At 43.8% G+C, this 19735-nt stretch overlaps 1 protein-coding gene and 1 pseudogene across 5 annotated transcripts in view; both read right to left on the bottom strand.

The window, feature by feature from the left end:
- The window catches only part of LOC147604053 (ubiquitin domain-containing protein DSK2a-like), a 29335-nt pseudogene extending 14729 nt beyond the window's left edge, over window positions 1–14606 (bottom strand). Inside the window, exon 1 of the transcript XR_015265416.1 lies at window positions 14015–14606. The product of XR_015265416.1 is annotated as a ubiquitin domain-containing protein DSK2a-like (transcript). The remainder of the gene's footprint in view (window positions 1–14014) is intronic.
- On the bottom strand, window positions 2147–5434 carry LOC147604054 (uncharacterized). Of its 4 annotated transcripts, none has more exons than XR_015265480.1 (3): window positions 4224–5434; window positions 3964–4127; window positions 2147–3857 (listed from the first exon to the last, which is right to left on the bottom strand). XR_015265480.1 is itself a non-coding variant. In XM_086795734.1 (3 exons), exons 2-3 carry the CDS (start codon window positions 4042–4044, stop codon window positions 3423–3425), a joined length of 516 nt encoding a protein of 171 aa, XP_086651860.1. In that variant the 5' UTR covers window positions 4045–4127; window positions 4224–4627; the 3' UTR covers window positions 2147–3422. The 4 variants fall into 4 exon arrangements, 2 of the variants coding, with proteins under 2 accessions (XP_086651860.1, XP_086651859.1); XM_086795734.1 differs by having other exon boundaries at window positions 4224–4627; XR_015265479.1 differs by having other exon boundaries at window positions 3964–5434.
- Window positions 14607–19735: the final 5129 nt, after the last annotated feature.

The raw sequence follows: 19735 nt of genomic DNA on the forward strand, positions 1-19735 counted from the left end.
GAAACATGAGCATTACCTTGCAACTTTGGACGCCATATTGACACTAGCGGCTTCCTCGAATCATTTTCCCGAGAAAATGAACTTCAGTAAGTATAATTGTAAACTCGACCCCACAACTCTTTATTCATGGTTGCATCAATTTGCAACTTACTTTGCTGCAATTAGAAAGAATGACACTGACAGAGTGATCTTAGCCAATTGGTACTTGGAAGGTGAGGCCATTCCTTGATGGACCCAGTGGACTCATGCCCACACCAGATTAGGTATGGCAACTTATGTGGGACGAGTTTGTCCGCGACCTTAAGCAACAATTTCTACCACCCCATTACCTTGAGCGACTCAAAGACAAGTTCAGGGGAGCGCGTCAGAACGCGCAACCAATCCTTCAGTTTGCCAATAGAATTTCGACCTTATGTTTGCAATTAGGCTTATCTAATAAGAACAAGAAAGGGCAATTTTTGTATGGCCTTGACATGCAAATCCAATGGGAGGTGCGTATGTTTAGGCCAGCCACCTTGGAAGACGCACTCTCACTTGCGCAAAGTGCTGAAATGAAGCACAATGGTGGCAAGCCCTCGACTTTCCAACCGAGTACTCCCAAGGCTACCGCCTCCGCGGGGGGGGGGGGAGGCAGAACCAAACGGGATCTTTCCCAGGACAAAGCACGGGAGCCTCTGGCTCCAAGAACTCGAACAATGCATCCAAGCTTACTCCAGACCAGAAAGCAGAGGCAAGCAAGACAAGTGGCGAGTTGAGTGCTGAGGAGATTGCTCAGTACAAGGAGGAGGGTAGGTGTTTCTTTTGTCATACAAAAGGATACACTTCTCAAGAGTGTCCTAAGAAGACTACCGCTCCAAACACCGCCGCCTCTGCCTCCACAGCTTCCGTGGTGAGCCCAGCTCCCACACAGACCCTAGTGGTTGCCCCTAGTTCTTCAAATCCCAATGCTTGAGTTGAGCAATCATTAGTCGGGAGCTCGAAGATAAGCAGAAGGGCGCCCATGACCAAGAGTATGAGTGCAACGAATTGCTCAAGACCTTTGGCTACTGAAAGAATGGAAAATATGCTGTGATACCCACAAAGAAATGCTGCAAGAACTGTACAACACTGTATATGGACAGCAAGCATAAAGGAGAAAAGATCACTGTTGAATATCACCAAAAAAGGTAATGTGGAGTAGCATGAGAGATCAGAGAGGTCCCGTAGATGCTACCTATCACTGCAGAAGCTGAAATGAAAAAAGAGATGATCTGAGGAAAAAGGAAGCCAGCCCTTTTATACTACCTCAGTATGCTGGTCGGCCAGCTATAGGAGGCCGACAGCATGGCTGTAGCAAAAAAATGCTATAGAATGCCTTAAAAATACCAAAAAATGGTAGAAAAAATGTTGAATAATCTCTACTAAGATATGCCAATGCAGGGCTTCAGGCTTCATATGGAGCCAGATACAAGCATGAATATACATGGGAAAGTCCATCTGGGGATGAAATAATTTCCAACAGCTACATAGGTGGCCAGAGAGTCGTCGTCCTGTTTGACAGCGGCAATACAAAGGACGTGGTCACGGAACAGGCCGCTCGGCATGCCCATTTCGTCCTGACTTCGATGGACAAGCAAGTTGAGGGTTTTAGCACGGGCATGACAACGAGCGTCAAGTATGAAGCTCTAGGTGCTAAATTGGTTATTCAAGGCATAGAGTTTGTGCGTGATTTTATGGTTGCCTCTCTTGTAGGAGCAAACATAATATTGGGCATTCAGTGGTTTCACAAGTTTCTTCGGGGCGTCAAGTGGGACAAGCACACTTTCCAGATTAATCGGAATGTGTCAAACGCCCCAGTGACCATTAAGTGTGAGCCAGGAATTCCAAACTTTCTGCTCATAAGCCACTTGCAAGCTAAACGAGCAATCAGGAAAGGCACACATTGTGCGATGATATACATCCAGATTGCCCAGACGGTGGCCAGTACTTCCGAGAAGTTTTTGGATCTCCATGAAAAGTTCCAAAAGATTTTTCTTCGGGACAATCTCCCTCCCCAGCTCCCCCCGTCCAGACCGGAGGACCACAAGATTGATCTCCTCCCAAGCTTGGAACCCCCAAGCAAGTTTCCATATCGCCTTTCCAAGGCAATGGAATCGGAGTTGGACCGCCAACTCCAAGAATTATTGCAATCTGGCTTCATCTGCCCCAACGTGTCGCCATTCGCAGCACCGATCTTGTTTGTCAAGAAGAAAGATGGGTCTTCTCGTTTGTGTGTCGATTATCGTGCACTCAATAAGCTGACTATCAGTAGATTCTCGATGCCTCGAATATATTATATTCTCAAGAGGCTGAATGGGGATAAGGTGTTCTTGAAACTCAATTTGAAGAGTGGGTACCACCAGGTGAGAATTGTGGAGGGAGACATCTCCAAGACAACCTTCCGTATGGAATGGACGCACTATGAATTTGTGGTCATGCCTTTCAGCATGCCCCAGCTACATTCAACTGCATGATGATGTGTGTGTTCCGCGAATTAATTGGAAAGTGTGTGTTCATATTTCTGGACGACATACTGGTATTTTCAGCTACGGTTGAGTAGTATGACATTGATGGGGAGTAAGTCTTAAAGTTGCTGGAAAGCAACGAGCTCTATGTCAATGAGAAAAAGTCAGAATTTTATTTATTCGAGGTTCATTACCTTGGATATATAATTAGTGCAAAAGACATTCAACTTGATCCGGCTAAGGTGGCCGAGATTATCAATTGGGAAGTACCTCAAACAACTTATGACATAAGATCCTTTGTGGGTATATGCCAGGCATACTCCACCCACATAGACAAGTTTTCTAACCTCTCGGCGGGTTTCACCAATCTGCTTAAGGGTGTCGAGACAAGAAGGCAACGGATTCAAATGACTCCACGAGCGTTGGAGACATTCAAGTACCTCATGGTGGCTTTATCAGAAGCGCCTTGTTTAGCACTTGCCTCGTGAAACGAGCCATTTCAAGTGATCACCGGTGCGAGTAACATCGCAATTGGCGGTGTATTACAACAAAATGGTCATCCAGTAGCTTACATCATAGTTGTCAGGTATGAAACGAAGATACGAAAAAACGATATTGGTACGGGACTTTTAAATTTTGAAAAATAAGTTCGATTGAGGTACGATCCACTTTAAAAAACACTTGAAAAAAAGATATTTGTACACATTTAGAGATGCAAAGTCTAGAGAAGTTGTAATTTGTCATATGACATAAACTAGTACAAAAACTCAAGAGTCCTGAACAATGAACACTGAACATGCCATCATAAACAAGAGTCGTGACCCACGGCCTACAATAGGAAATACAAAAAAGTGTATTGTAACCGCTGACTAGTCACAACAATAAGCACTAAGTACAAAAATGTCTAAAGTCCAGACTCTAGAGACTAGAGTCTAGACTCTAGTCCTCCTCCTCAGAGAAATCACTAGGGGAAGGAATGCTCTCGCTAGAGATGCTTCCATCATCAGAGGCCGACCCAAAACTATCCTCGCTAAGGACATTGCCCTCATCATCGTACTCGAGCTCTCTGATACCTGCAACAGGAGCATCCTCTTCTTCAGCAACAGGTGCTAAAGTGCTCCTCGAAGTCGAGCCGGAGCCACGCCTCACATATGTAGCCACCGGGATCGAAGTAGGGCACCGAACAGTGCATCCGCGACCTCCTACCTGTGTGCCACCTCTAGCTACGCGACCTCTACGAGTACGAGATACTCGACAGTCAATCTCCTCTAGCTCCCTATAGAGATTGGCATATATGGCCGTCTCATCTGGATCTCGCTCCTTGTGGACACTCTTAAGAGTATCCACTGTCAACTTGAACTCGTCGATATTCACCTGAAAGCAAAGTTCAAACATTTATAAATTATTAGACTGTAGTCATGGCACATGCATTTATAAATCATTATTAATGAGTTGAACTTTGAACTCTGGAGATCTCTACCTGTTTGGAGATCTCCATGTCATGCATCTTCTCCACCATGCGCATGTTAGCACGGCAATATACAAGCCGCCCTAACTGCATGGTGTTGAGACGGTTTCGTATCTTTCTGTGTGTACGAGTGAGTAGGAACTCCAGTTCCTGTCACATGCCCCCGAAGAGCAATCCTATGAAAAATAAGAGAGTTAGAAATTAGAATGTAAGAACTAGTTAGTAGTTACGACTCTAGAGACTAGAGTATACACCATATATTCAATAGTCACCTGTGACAAGACTCTCAAAGCCACTTTTTGTACGGGAGTCATTTGATAACCAAATGACTCCCACCAAAAAAGTAGCCGGACCATTAACTCCGTACTCAAGCAAAGTGGGTTCGTGAAAGCGACTCCCCTCTGATCATTATATCGAATGAGCTCTTGGAGGAAGTCTCTTTGCTCGTGGACAGGAAGTATCCTTGGTAAGTAGGCATCCCGATCGAAAAGTAGTTCCTCATCGGCAAAGAGCCTTGGTACTTTGTAAGCGGGATGCAACAAGGCCGCAAGACCATGGATAGGTCTATGCATCCATCACCACCTCCTCTCCACAAGCGCCACGATCGAATCGCATCGCGGAGTGAGTGGAGGCTCGATGGGATCCCTAGAATGCAAAAAATTCACTGTAAGGTTAAGTCTTTAAGGAATGAGAAAGAGATTTGAAAACGAGATTTGAAAACATGGGACATGGGTTTAACCGTTTACCTAATCCCCTCCATAGGAGTGTCGGGGTCCTCATCAAGCACGGTGGTCGCACGAATCTCCGCTAGAGCCTCTCGCATGAAGTGGGTGAGTAGCCCCAATGTGGAGCCCTTCATATCGGCCATGCGCAAAACCCTATACAAGGGAGTCACCGCAATGACAATGGCACGCACCTCGTGCCAAAAGGACTCTCTCATGCATAGCCGTTGAACGGCTCGGGCCTCGTCCGCACTAGTCACCAACTCCTCCCTTAGCCATGCGACGAAATCCGGGGAGACCACGGTCATCTGGAGCTTTAGTTGCACATCATATAGTCGCTCCAAGAGAAGCCACATGTAGGCAAACCGCGTGGAAGAGGGCTTCTTAAGCTCCAAGTCGCTTTGCTCGCGAAACATAGCGAGCACCTTTACCTTCTTTGTGAAGAAATTCACAATGGATATGCCTTGTGCAACCACCCTCTTCACCCACTCTAGCTTCCCCACATTCTCCATGAGTAGGTCTAGACAATGGGAGGCACAAGGAGTCCATACAATGGATGGGAACTCCGCCTCTACCAAGCGCCCCATTTTGCGGCAATTGGATGCATTGTCCGTGATGACTTGAATGACATTTTCATGTCCGACCTACAAGTAACACAAAGGCAATTTGACAAATGCAATGACATTCTTAGAAGTTAGAAGCTTGAACATAGTACATAGTACATACCTCTATGATGGCTTGCCGGATGTGACGATAGATAGTCTCCCAATGTTTTTTGCCCCTCCACAGCGCGTAAGAAGTATGTGCCGAGAGCGCATGAAACAAGGATGCTCATGATACCTCTCTTCTTTCGATCACTCCATCCATCGGAGAGGATAGAGCAACCATACTTCACCCATCCTTCCCGCGCAGGTGTGAGTTTGTCGTTGATCCTTTGACTCTCATCATCAAGCGCGGTAGTGCGCATCTCATGGTAGGTGATACCATGCCATTCACCATGGGATGGCCCCACCTCCGCAATGGCCTTCACCATTTTGTGCCATTGTGGAACCTTGAGCACAAAATGATTGACGTTTGCCTCAAAACAAGAGAGCTCTCCTCTCTTGGCCTCTTTGATTGGAAGTTGGAACCGCCTGAGACAGAGCCGGAGCCGGATGGGATGGGCGAAGGAGTCACGGATGCAGAGATACCGTACATGGAAGCTCCCCCACGTCCACCTTTGCCTTGGTTGCGGATAAGCGAGTACTTCTTCACTATACCATCCGCAATTTCTTGGGGAATCTCTTTGCACGGCGCCACTTCCCCACCAGGTACTAGGTAGTAAGCCCTGAGAGAGAGAGAGAGAGCTTGGGAGATAGAGCCTTGAGAGAGAGAGAGAGAGAGAGAGAGAGAGAGAGAGCTTGGGAGATAGATAGAGCCTTGAGAGAGAGAAAGAGAGAGAGAGCTTGAGAGCTCTTATACAAGGGCCAAGCCTCAAGGCTCTAGAGACTAGCATGGAGGTGAAAGCCTAGGCCCTAAAAGGATCCAAGGGCCAAGGCCATGTGACCCATCATCCATGGCACACGAAAAAACGGCTACAACAAACGAGAGACGCGTGGAAAAACAGGTGAAAAAAACGATCAGAAATGGGAAAAAAACGATAAAAAAACGGGCAATTTTTTTCAAGACCATTTCACTAACGTACAGTACGAAACGGTACGACGGTACGACCGTTTCGCTCGACCGAAGCATCCACCGACGTCAAAACCGTTTCGGAACAGTTTCGCATTGCTCGTTTCGCACCGTCCCGTACTTTTCGTGCCTGTGCTGCAGTACGCGTCCCGCAGACAACTATGGCTTACATGTCTCGTAAGTTACTACCCGTAGAGAAGAATTACTCGGTCTACGTTTGTGAGCTCCTTGCGGTTATACAGGCCTTGAAACATTGGAAACATTTTCTTTATGGCCGTGACTTTGAGCTTTGCACTGACCATCAGTGCATTATGTTGGATTCAGACAATGCCAAGTGCACAGTGGAGTGACCGACAGCACCGTTGGAGCCAGATATCCCAACAATTTGGTGGTATGATTGAGTACCTTCCAGGAAAGGCTAATCCAGTGACTGATGCTTTGAGCAAGAAGGAACAAGCGACTTTGATTCAGACCACTAGACTCGACCTTGTTGGTACGGGACTAGACGACATGAAGCACACGTATGCGGATTTCAAGGAATTCGATACACAGTGGGAACAAGCATTGGATGCCACAAGACCATGCCACTTTTTGATACGCGATGGTTGGCTTTTCTACAAAGGCCGACTATGCGTCATGAAGTCGATCAAGATAGCTCTTCTCCATGACGCCCATGACGCCGTTACTAGTGGTCATAGGGACATGAATTCGACTTTGGAGAAATTGGAACGGCATTATTATTATTATTGGCCAAAGATGAGACAAGATGTGTTTTCATATGTACAACACTGTGATATTTGTCAAAAGGTGAGAGCTCCTCATGGAAAGAAGACATGGTTGTTACAGTCCTTGCCAATTCCCAAGAGACCTTTCCAAGATATTTTGATGGACTTTGTCACGAATCTGCCTCCCAATCCGGGTAAGCATAATACTCAGTGCTTAACTGTAGTTGATAGATTTCGCAAATTTGCTATGCCTATTTCATGCAAGGCCAATGTGACCGCCGAGAATGTTGCCCAGTTGTTCATTCGGCATTGGTACCCGATTGGCGGGATTCCTAGGACCATAGTGTCAAGTTTACCAGTCATTTTTGGAGGACAATGTTTGATAACTTTGGTACTAAATTGAATTTTTCCAATGCATTTCACCCACAAACGGATGGCCAGACAGAGATCTACAACCAGTTGGCCTTTGATGTGCTGAAGTGTTATGTCCACGATCAACAAAGTGGATGGGAATCATATTTGCCTTTAGTTCAAGCTATTTTGAATGATTCTTTTTCTTCAACTATTGGCAGGACTCCATATGAGGTAGCATTTGGAAGACCATTCCAGTCGCTATTGACCAGGACCTCGTCTTCAGTACCTGAAGCGAATAGATTATAGAGGTCTTACCAAGAAATTTTAGAATCAATAAAAGACAGGTTGGCTAAAGCACAAGAGGCCTACACTCGACAGGCCAATAAAGACCGAAGAAATATGAAGTTGTCGGAAGGGGATTGGGTTTATCTTCGGATTATAAAGCAAGGTTGAAACAAGTGGGCAAGTGATGCCCAAAGTTGTCTTTCAGGAGCTTCGGACTTTTTTCCATCCAGAGAAAGATTAATGAGGTTTCAATGAAGTTGAAGCTACCTCCAAGTTGGACTATGCACGATGTGTACCAAGTCAATTGGTTAAAGCCATATGCAGGTCCGATCCCTTCTGAAAGTTAAAGACGAGACAGAACCATATATTATTGATGAAGCTGAAGTTATGGTTCCAGAACAAATCCTTTTGCACCGCTTCAAGCATGGCTCAGACCGAAGACAATAACAGTTTCTCACAAAGTTCCAGGACCGAGGGACCCACGAAGCGGTATGGCTTGACAAAGAATTTTTCGACACCTATCTAGCATTATTGACGGATTATTTGGAGGCTATGCAGCTTCGTGCAAATTAAATGTCACGTGCATCCCGCACTTGGATGCCATGTAGACATATTTGTGCAGAAGGTGCAGGACCTAGGATGGAAAACTGGTCCCATGTGAGCCCAGTCCAGGACGAGTTAGCCAGGGTTCCATTCCAGTCGTCCGAGGTCAGGTGTGCATAGTCTTGCACATGCATCCAAGGTCAGGTGTGCATTGTCCTGCACATGAAACAGTGCCAGTCCAGGCAACAGTGAGTCTCCCTCTGGATGATGTCGTGGTTCTGTGTATTTGGTATGATACTGGATGCCAAATCACTGTGCAGACAGTTAGGGTTTGCATATAGGAAAGGAGCTAGCCCATAGGACTACCCCAAGGACAGATATGGGCACGGGGGAGGTGTAGAACCACCCCCATAGGAGCTAGCGCAGGTTTTCTAGCATTTAATGCTGATTTTCTAGTCGTGGGGTATTTTTCAGTCAATCGACTGGTGTTAATCCAGCCGACTAGCATCCTAGAGGGGTATAAATACCCATTGCATATTTTAGTCCATTCATCTCATAATTCACTAAGTGCTGAAGCTGATCAAAGGGCCAGGACAGCCAAGGACAAGCTAACGCAGAAGGGGTGAATGATTGAAGGTCAAGGGCAGAGATCTATCTCAGCCAAGAAGGTTCAGGTTCAGGTTCAGGTTCAGTCTTTTATTTCAGTTTTGCATCATTCTAATAAAAGCAAATACACCATTCGTGGTGGGGACCCTACAGAGAGTATTCGGGACCCAATATTGTGTCCTCTCCTCCCTCCCTCCCTCCCTCCCTCCCTCCCTCCCTCCCTCCCTCCCTCCCTCCCTCCCTCCCTCTCTCTCTCTCTCTCTCTCTCTCTCTCTCTCTCTCTCTCTCTCTCTCTCTCTCTCTCTCTCTCTCTCTCTATATATATTTTTTTTTTCTACACCATAGTTACCACGGAACGGGAACGTTCCGGGAACGTTGGATGCTGGAACAGGAGCGGGAACGGGAACGGGAACGGAAACGGGAACGGGAACGGGAGCGGATTGGGAACGTCGGGGAACGCCACGTCATATGACATGTCAGCATATGACATAAAATGACAAAACATTTAAAATATCCAAGATTAAACTTTAAAGTCTTAAACATTAAAAATTTAAAGAGTCCAGACTTCAAATAGAAACTGAAAAGAAAGTATATCGCATGAGGATATATAATAGCTGAAAAAGCTGAGTACAATGTACATATGAGTCATGACAAAAGTATCAAGTATGACAAGTACAAAACTAGCCTCAAGGGCCAAGGTAACTGGTGAGTCAAAGACTAGTCATCAGCAAGTGGGATCTCATCCTCCTGTCCAGGCTGTCCCTCAATCTGCTCATCCTCATGCTGCTCCACATCATCCTCTCCCTCTGGCTGATCCTCACCATCATTGTCAACAAGATCAAGGCAAAATCCAATAAATGGCTCTGGAGTGCACTCAGCCTTGAACTTGTTAAGCAAACGCAAGTTCGCATTAACAAATACAAGGTCATTTGCCTTCTGGACACCAAGCCTGTTCCTCTTCTTGCTTGCAATGTTCCCAAAACTGCTCCATAAGCGCTCACATGGCAAGGAGCTAGCACCCTGGCTAAGCACTCGAATGGCCAATCTTTGCAGCAATGGTGTATCTGCCCCATAATCCTCCCACCACCGTGCACTAGATATCTTGAACCTATCATTTTGTGCATCCTGCAAAGCGAAGAGGCCTCTCTTTTGTCGATAGAAGGAAAGGTCTTCACGAACCCTCCTATCATCTGCACTGGGTACAAGCTTCCTCAAGATATCCTCCCAACCCTGCACCACCTCTGCATCTATCTCTTGTCCTTTACCTTGAAATTCTGGATCCACCACAAATGCAGCAGCCTCTAATGCAGAGTGATACTCTGTCCACCTGCCTGTCGCAAGACGAGATAGCTCCTGTCTCCTACCCCCATCCAAAGTCTATAGAGATAGGATTCTCTCAATCATCCTATCCATCCCCTCGTACACCTTGCCAATGCAAGGCTCATCTCCATCAAGAAGCCTCAACATAAGAATGATTGGCCGCACAACCTGCAACAATACCTCAACAAAGTCCCAAAAAGTGTCATCAAGAACTATGGACCTGCATCGAATACCTGCCACCACTGAGGTACGCTCTCGCCATGCATCCCACTCCTCACAAACTACAAGCTGCCTCAAATGATTCTTCACTTCAAAAAGACGCTTTAGCATAATGAAATTATATGCAAAGCGTGTATCTGAATACTTTAAGAGATCCTTTGGGGATCTCTGTCGAAATACAGCCAAAATGAAGTGGTGGCGAGTGACAAATGAAACAATGTGATTGCCCATTTCAATAAAAGGCTCCACCCACTGCATCTTACCAATATCTTTGAGGAGATTGTTGAGCCCATGTGACATGTAAGGAGTGAAAGCAAATATGTGGGTATCTATCCTCAATGATCCTCCTTGCTGCCCTGTTTGAGTTCTCTCCATCAGAAACAAACTGGATGACATTATTGGGACCCACGTAATCAATGGCTTCACTCCAAATATTTGCCAATCTCTCTGCAGTTTTGCCCGCCTCTGAATTGTCATTAGCTTTAATAAAAAAGCTACACCTCTAGAGTACGCAAGGATACCCTGAATGGAGCGGCTCCTAGTGTCACTCCAACCATCACCCATGATAGTGACGCCACATCTACACCATACATCATGAATGGGTCCCAAGGCATCTACACCATGATAGTGACGCCACATCTACACCATACATCCTGAATGGGTCCCAAGGCATCCTCTATGGCCGTCCTCTCTGTGGCTAGAAGTGTAGTGCGCAATGCCTCGGATGAGGCTGGAGCATAGCCAGGTCCGAAAGAAGCAATCTCCTTCACCATATCTGCAAAGTATGGGTTGTGGGCCTTTACCAAAGGAACATCTGCATCATAAAAAAACCGTGCCACTGCTGCATCTACTTGTGCCCTCCTCCCAGGGTGCCATGATGCCACAAGACTAGCCTGCACTGGACCTCGTGAAGCCTAGGTCTGGGAAGCATTTGTTCCATGTGCGGATGGCTGTGGAGCAGCCCCAAATAATGGGGTAGATGCACTCGCTGAAGATGTCGCGCCTGTAGGTGTAGCTAATGATGATGTACCTCGAGGATCAAGAACAGAGGGCCGACTCCCTGCTGCATCAAGTCTATCTGCAAGTGCCTACAATTGTATGATATCTGCTCCTGACACTGTAGGGCAAACAAAAATGCCTTTGCCTCTAACCCCCAACAAATGGGCTCGCACACGATCCGTGCCTCCAGTTTTAATGGATCCACAAAAGTGGCACTTCCACTTGCGTGACCCTCCTCCTCTTGCACTATCATATCTGGACACAAGATCCACCTCATTCCACCAAGGGGATCTGTTTTCTGCATCTATGCCAACCACGAGGAGGTGCCATTGGAATTGATAAATGGCTGAAAATTTAAAAAACATGCAAAATGCCCTTGCATGAGACATAAGTAAAGTGTCCACAAAGTGGAAAAAAACGCAGCAAACTAGAATCTCCAAATTCCAATGTTCATTGCGTCAAATTTTAAATTTTACCTACTCAAGACTCAAGTGCCAACCGAGCAAGAGAAGGGGCCGAGGCCCAAGAGGAGGGGCCAAGAGGAGGTAGGGAGAGAGTGGGGCAGCCGAGGCTCAAGCCTCAACGAGGTAGGGAGAGTGTGGGCCGTGGGGCAGCCAAGAGGAAGGGTGGAGTAGTAGATGGAACGGAGAGTGTGGGGCAGCCAAGGGGGCAGCCAAGAGCACTGCGTTCCGGGCACGCGTTGAGCTCCAGACCGGCGTTAGGAAGGCGGAACGCCGTTCCGCGGTAACTATGTTCTACACATCTACATTCAGTTTTGTGCGTTAATTTTGTCGCGACAAGTGTGCTGTTTTTCTGAGCATTGAAGTTACTGATCTCCCCCGAAGCTTCCGCATGTTACACAATGCTTTCTAGCAATCACCACCTTGTACGTCAGGTTGTGCTAGGGCAAAGTAATATGAAATGAGTCTTTGCTAACACTCCGATCAAAAAGTATCAAGTGTCGTTTGGGAGATCCCCCCCCCCTCCAATGAACTTGGTGATGCAAGTAAAGTTTTGCCGTCTTCCCTTTTGCTATAGTACCTTACATGCTACAGAACCACTTATTTGGGAATGCAATCAAGACCAAAAAGCAGACCATACTTCACCAAGGCATAGACTTCAAATAAGGAGTCCAAACTTCCATGGTGTTCTCAAAGGCGTCTAATATTTAGGACAAAAGCAGACTTAAGTTAATCAATTCTTTAGTTTCAACGCTCACTTGCAAGCTATTCAACGGATGACACCTGCAAGCTTAGAGCTTGCTGACACATGGAATAAAACCGGACAGGGTCCTAGTTCAAAACCTTTAACCTTCAAGCCTTAGTTCAACCAGACTGACAGCGAGCTTTCAAACTTCCATGGTGTTCTCAAAGGCGTCTAATATTTAGGACAAAAGCAGACTTAAGTTAATCAATTCTTTAGTTTCAACGCTCACTTGCAAGCTATTCAAGGGATGACACCTGCAAGCTTAGAGCTTGCTGACACATGGAATAAAACCGGACAGGGTCCTAGTTCAAAACCTTTAACCTTCAAGCCTTAGTTCAACCAGACTGACAGCGAGCTTTCAACTACTTGTTTACCCTTTGAGGAAAAGGTTGGTGTACAGTAGTTGGTCTTGAGCTTTTGCAGATGCTAGAAACCAGCAACTAATCAATCCACATGTATTTGAGTTCGCTTTAGTGAGAGAACAATATTTTGGTCATATCTTCTCCCCTCTCCCCCCACCAATAACCAAACTTGAAGTTGGAATCGAACTGGTTAAGAAATCAAACAAAATTCATTACCAGAGAGTTTGTCAAGAGAACTTTCCTTAGCGCATTGAGTGACTTCAAGCAGCTAGAGTGGCACCGCTGTACATCATGCCAATATCTCAATCACATCCAGTTTGGCCCTAATCACCTTCTAGGCACTAACAACAAGCTTCATCTGTTGCTGGACTTGAGCTCTTAAAACTGTTCTTCCTTGTCTTGCTATACTTGAGCTAGTGTTCAAAGAACTAAAACTTCTACCGCACGTAGAAATTTTGCTGGCCTAGTCAATAGGTGCAGCCTTATCTTTCTTTGCTGCCATCTACTCAGTAAAGTAGCTGCTTTTCATCAGCCAGTCACTCCTCCATGATGTTGTTGCAACCGTTATTGCTGACTACCATGGATCATTACAATGCAAGCACAGCTGTCCACGATACTGTGGTGCCACTTGTGGCACTCTCGCCTCTGCCCAAATTTTGTGGCCCATTTGCAGTCTGCACTAGGATATGCAATCTGTTTGATTTTTTGAGCGATGTGTGTCGTATAATCTCAAACACCGTATAAGAGCCTAATAACGATATAATCAGGACCTTCCATGCATGCAAGAGCATACTGACTCACCAATTGACATGCTAAGGGTAATATTGAACAATAGTAATGGCTGATGTGTCCATACATTCATCTAAATACATATCCACAGACAACATAGAGTCAACAGATATAATGGCAAAGGTTATGTCCTTATTGATCTGGCAGCTCTAAGCGAAACGTTTACTGGCTCCAAGTAGATACTTAAACAGGATTTCAGAAATGAAAGTACATTGACAGAGGATAAGAATAAACCAGGCGTAGGTAAGATCGCTTGCTTTACCATAACTTTGCAGCGAGCTGTCGTCTTTGAGCACGCGACCCTTGTAGATGAGCCTCTGCTGGTCGGCGGGGATGTCAGATTTCTCTGCAAGGAGCGCCTTCAGGGCCCCAACAGTCCATGTGAGGTCCAGCTCCACAGCGAACTTGCTGCCATTGGTGCATCGCACATTGATAGTGTCTTTCGCATTCGCCACAGCGCCGTTTTTTGATGAGATCTCGTTTTCCATATCCCCAAACCCTAATCCTAGCCTAGACAAGCAGTTCAGTCGAGCAAGTGGGGCAACAAGACCCTCGGCTTCCGTGACCTTTAACCCTTACCCCAACCCTAACCCTAACCTTAACCCTAATCCTAGCCTCACCTGATTTATAATGGGCTTGGGCCTAGGCATTGCTGTGAGGTAATTAATGCTGAGTAGACCCTAGAAGAAAGCCACGACGAAGACTCAAGAGCAAGGCAAGGACGACGTGAAGCAGAAGAATCAACTGGAGCTTATTCGCTCCTGAGGTCCGCCCCACGTGGGGGTTTGGAGGCTGTTCACACGATCGAGCCGGAGAGTTGGTCTCGCATGCTCACACGCTTGATTAAAAGTAATAGTTAAGCACCAGTTTGCCTCCTCGAGTATGTTGAGCGGCCTTCCAGTAGGGAAATACAGGGTTCGAATCTACCCACTCCCATAGTGTGAAGTGATGGTCTGTTACTTCAATACCCACTCTTGGATTAGAAAAAAAAAATAGTTAGGCTCTAGCAACTGGGGGCTCTAGCCCCTAGCCAAGCGTTCAAAACCTACATGAAACATTATTGCAGTAGAAGTTGGGCTCCAACTGCTTTTTGTAACCAGCTCACGTTTGAAGTAATGCCCACCCTCACGAAGCAATTTTGGTTGGTGGAGCGTGAGCAACTGCTAGCGTTCTCAAGCATGAGAATAACCCCTTGGAAGTTTACCCTTGACCATTTTCCTTGAACTTAAAAGTTCACATGGTATGGGTTGAGAGTAAATGAAGCTTTTTTGGAGAAGCATTTTGTACATGATTCTAATCAATTACAACAAGCACATGAGAGTAAATGATACTTTTTTTGGAGAAGCATTTTATACATGATTCCAATCAATTACAACTAGCACACACATTAATGAAATTACAACAATTTCATGAATTTTTATCCTACTCTAAAGGTGGCTAAATGAAACCTCAAGTGCCTACGATGCCAAAAGGATGGGTTGATTTGTTCGTCCATGTTTTGCTATTGCCCACCCACTAATTCGTTGGTAAGTGAGTGTGTAAACCTCCTAAGAAATACATGGCATATGGAATGTCAAGTTTACACAAAACCGTCATTATTGCCCACTGATGCACCTCTCTCCAACCAAGCACACGTGCAATGGCGAAATATATTTTCAGAGCGGTCAAGCATAACCTCGCATAGAAGTAAAAGCTTTAGCAATTTAAATTTGGGGCCCCTCTTTCAAAAGGGACTCTACCTCTCCCCTACATGTATGTTGTCACAATCCATCACCTCATTGATTTTTCGAGCCCATAAATGATGATATTAGACCTACATGTGTACCAACTCAAATGCTTGGCCATCTGTGTGTACATAGAAAATAATAATGTGGCTCTTGAATATTTTGTAAGTAAGTAAATAATGATGCCCTGACTTCAATTGCTACATGATGGGTGATGAGCAAGTCTGAGTCAGTACATTAAGGGCACATCAAATTTGTTTTTGTGAGTGGAACAAATGAATGTGTTTCATGCTTTGTTATATGTTTTTCTGTCTTATTTTTAAATGGTTGTGGTTCCATACTTCACTTAATAATTTAATCATTTCCTACTATTTTGATTTCCACCTCGAATCTCTACTAAAACTTTAAAAGAAGCAAAGTGCATCATGCCAATCTCAAAAAATTGGGTTTCAACAACCACCTTAAGAAGAGTTTATTAAGATCATGAGACTTTAAACTTACACCATCAAAGGTCAAGGCCTCCAATTCAACTTTTTATCCGATTTATCATGTTTTACAATTTATTTAGTAGAGCATTTGGCAAGCATTTGTTCTTTCCTCATCCTTGAGTATGGCCCATTATAACTACATTTAAAATTTGTTTTCATATTATTTTAATTTCTTGAAACAAAATTAAAAACCGTGAACTCGTTCTAAGCATGTCTAACTTAGCATTTATGCTTTACACTTCCATAATCAACATTTAAACAAGAATTAGTATGAGTTCAATAGGTTATCTCACTTATCTTTTTTTTTACAAAATATGTCCTTCTTGAGGTGCGGTAATAAGTACTTTTTTAACAAATCCTTGACTTGATTAATGTGTCATTTGTTATGATATAATATAGTCACCTACACCATGTTTATCAATGAGTAGTAACTTATGTTTTTGTGAGCCTACGTGGAATAAGATAGAAATTTATATATAGGCACAATAAGATAATTTATGTACCTTTAGAGCCACAATATATCCTAAGAAAAACATTATAGTAAAATAGATACTTTTTTGTGCTCTCACTAATTATAAAATGCTACACTAACTTGATCTAGCATAATACGGCTCTACTCATGTATAAAAAATGGAACTAGTTAAAAATTATTACTACAAGGATGATCCCAAAAAGTGTACATGCCATGCTAGTTGGCATGCAAAATGACACTTTCGTGATCTCTCTCTCACCCCTCCCCCACACACACACACACATACATGCATGTATACATACATATAGACATGCATACATATATGCACACATACATACACACACACACACACACATAGTAATAATGGTAGTCATCACATATATGTATGCATGTATGCATGCATACATATACATATACATACACATACTTAGAGAGAGAGAGAGAGAGAGAGATAATGGTAGTCATCACACGAAAATTAAAAATAAAGAGAACTTATTTCAATATAGCATACGAGTGTATGAGCAAGTGAAATAAGGTGAGAGAGAGAGAGAGCGAGAGTATGTGTGTGTGTGTGTGTGTGTGTGTGTGTGATAGAGAGAGAGAGAGAGAGAGAGAGAGGGCAGGAATTGTGAGAGGGGGAGTATTTTAGGGATTATTATGAGTGTAAATATACATATTATGTGTGGGGGAGTGTGCACTAGAGAGAGAGAGAGAGAGAGAGAGAGAGAGAGAGAGAGTGGGAGTACTAGGAATATAGTGACTAATGAGCATTGAATGAGTAGATGCTCGAGTTGTCAAATTATCTATTTTGGGGGTCATTTATAAGGGTGTAAGGGGGTGTCATAAAAAGGTTGACTTTTTTGATTCCCACTTGCCTTTTTGGAAAAATGCCCATATCTCCTGAATTTAAAATTCAAAAAATATTCCCCCCCCCAAACAAGTAAATTTGAACCTCCCTTTAGCACAAAAAAAAAACGGCTCACGCCTTAAGGATCTCACTTCTTAAGGCCACACACGCAAAAAATAAAAATAAAAATCGGTTCACATCCTAAGCGTTTCACACCGTGAACCCCTATTGTTTCAGGTCGTGAAACAGTCCTCGCGTGAAAAAAAATATTTGAAAACCAGTTCACGTCCTAAGTGTTTCACACCATGAACCCCTACTGTTTCATGTCGTGAAACAATCCTCGCGCGTGAAAAAAAATGAAAATCGGTTCACGTCCTAAGTGTTTCACGCCGTAAAATAGTCCCCGCACAAAAAAATATTTAAAAATCAATTTTAATAAAATCTGTGAAGTCTGTTTCACACCGTAAACTGCACCCTGCTAGTTCACGTTGTGAAAGGAGTTCGTCGGCCAAAAAAAAAAACCAAATAAAATTGATAAAATTCATGAAGTCCGTTTCATGTTGTGAACTACACGTTGCTAGTTCACATCATGAAAGGGGTCTGTCAACCCCCTTTTTTGGGATAAAAATCCGTGAAGTAACATGACAAGCATGTGTAAGTGTATGGGTTATAAAAATAGATCAATGCAGCAGAAGGAGCTATGTACATAATAAAAAGAAATGAGAGCCCATAGTTAACTTGGAAAGATCAATGTAGCATGAAGGTCAAATACAACATAGTTAACTTGGAAAAATCAAAGTAGCATGAAGATCAAATGCAACATAATTAGCTTGGAAAGATCAATGCAGCATGAAGGTCAAATGCAACATAATTAACTTGGAAAGATCAATGCAACATAATTAACTTGGAAAGATCAAATGCAACATAATTAACTTGGAAAGATCAATGCAGCATGAGGATAAAATGTGAAGATCAAAACTAGGCTCTCAAGAGCAACACGTTGGGGCAATGAGGTAGTGGCATAGCCTAGATGAGAGAGAGCACAACATGTTTGGGAGAGAGCACAGTCGAGTTTGAGTAGGCGAGTGAGAAAAGATATAGGCGATGAACAAGGTGAGAGAGGAAGGCGGTGAGGGTGATATTATAGGCAATGAAGAAGGCATTCTTCGGTTGCAAGAGTAGGGTATGCATGTAGCCGGAGAGAGAGAGAGAGAGAGAGAGAGAGAGAGAGAGAGAGAGAGAGAGAGAGAGAGAGAGAGAGAGAGAGAGAGAGAGAGAGAGAGAGAGAGAGAGAGAGAGAGAGAGAGAGAGAGAGAGAGAGAGAGAGAGAGAGAGAGAGTCTTTCTCTCATAAATATCATATATATGTGTGTATATATATAGATGTGTGTGTGTGTGTGTGCATGCGCACGTGCGTGCAGGTTGCAGTCATTTTGAAGAAGAGAAACAAGAAGCTCAACAAAGTGGGTATTTTACAAAGAGTCAAGACAAATCAAATAATCCTGCTTTATTATGAAAAGCAGCATTATGAAAAACATTTCAAGATACAAGATAATTGAATAAACAGGAGAAAGAGAGTAGTCATATCCTTTACTTGCCAATCAGTAGAGTCCACAATTGTTAATTGCCACCATCATGCACAAAACACAAAGTAAGAACCAAGGAAAAGTACCATGGAAGGTAGGTGTCATAAAAGTGAACCAGTTGTTATCCATCTCAATTGAGCTGCAACCAAGAAGACAAACTACCACCTGATTCTCCATGATGGTGTTGTTATGGGGCTGAGAAGTAGCTCTACAATCTCTTCTAAGACTCGTGTGCAGTGATCCTAGCTAGTTATGCTTATATAGCACTTGGTTGGTCGATTTTTCTTACTTCTTGATTTAGGCAGTTGTATTAAGCTCCAAGAAGCATCAGGTCGTTATTACAACATCCAAGAGGCAATTATGACCTGGGCACTTTTTTTCAGATATTACATGAAAGATTTAAAAAAAACATTTAAAGTGCTGCATTTGCTTGCTTTTTTTTATAAAAGTAGAAGACTACTATTTTTCAAGAAGCATCAGGTCGTTACGTATTAAGCGTCAAGAAGCATCAGGTCCTTACAACATCCAAGAGGCAATTATGACCTGGGCACTTTTTTGAGATATTACATGAAAGATTAAAAAAAACATTTAAAGTGCTGTATTTGCTTGCTTTTTTTTTATAAAAGTAGAAGACTACTATTTTTCAAAACTAAGTACAAGTGGGGGAGTATGCCCACAAGGTTTTTTAACAAAACATACTCTATGGTAATGTGTGTGTGTGTGTGTGTGTGTGTGTGTGTGTGTGTAGATGTATATATATGTATGTACGTAACTCTCAATTATATAAGAGAGAAAGAGAGAGACACTCTTTTTCTCATAAATACTAATATATGTGTGCGTATATATAGATGTGTGTGTGTGTGTGTG

Source organism: Cibotium barometz, chromosome 62 (assembly GCF_041138505.1).
Source record: "Cibotium barometz isolate CiBa-2024 chromosome 62, ASM4113850v1, whole genome shotgun sequence".
NCBI classification, from domain to species: Eukaryota; Viridiplantae; Streptophyta; class Polypodiopsida; order Cyatheales; family Cibotiaceae; genus Cibotium; species Cibotium barometz.

What these genes read in the sequence shown, in the direction of transcription:
- LOC147604054 (XM_086795734.1), bottom strand. Translation starts at nt 4,044, where the DNA reads ATGCAGTTAGGGCGGCTTGTATATTGCCGTGCTAACATGCGCATGGTG. An exon ending in ACATGGAGATCTCCAAACAG is followed by an intron (nt 3,858 to 3,963) that starts GTAGAGATCTCC and finishes CTTTGCTTTCAG; the next exon opens with GTGAATATCGACGAGTTCAA.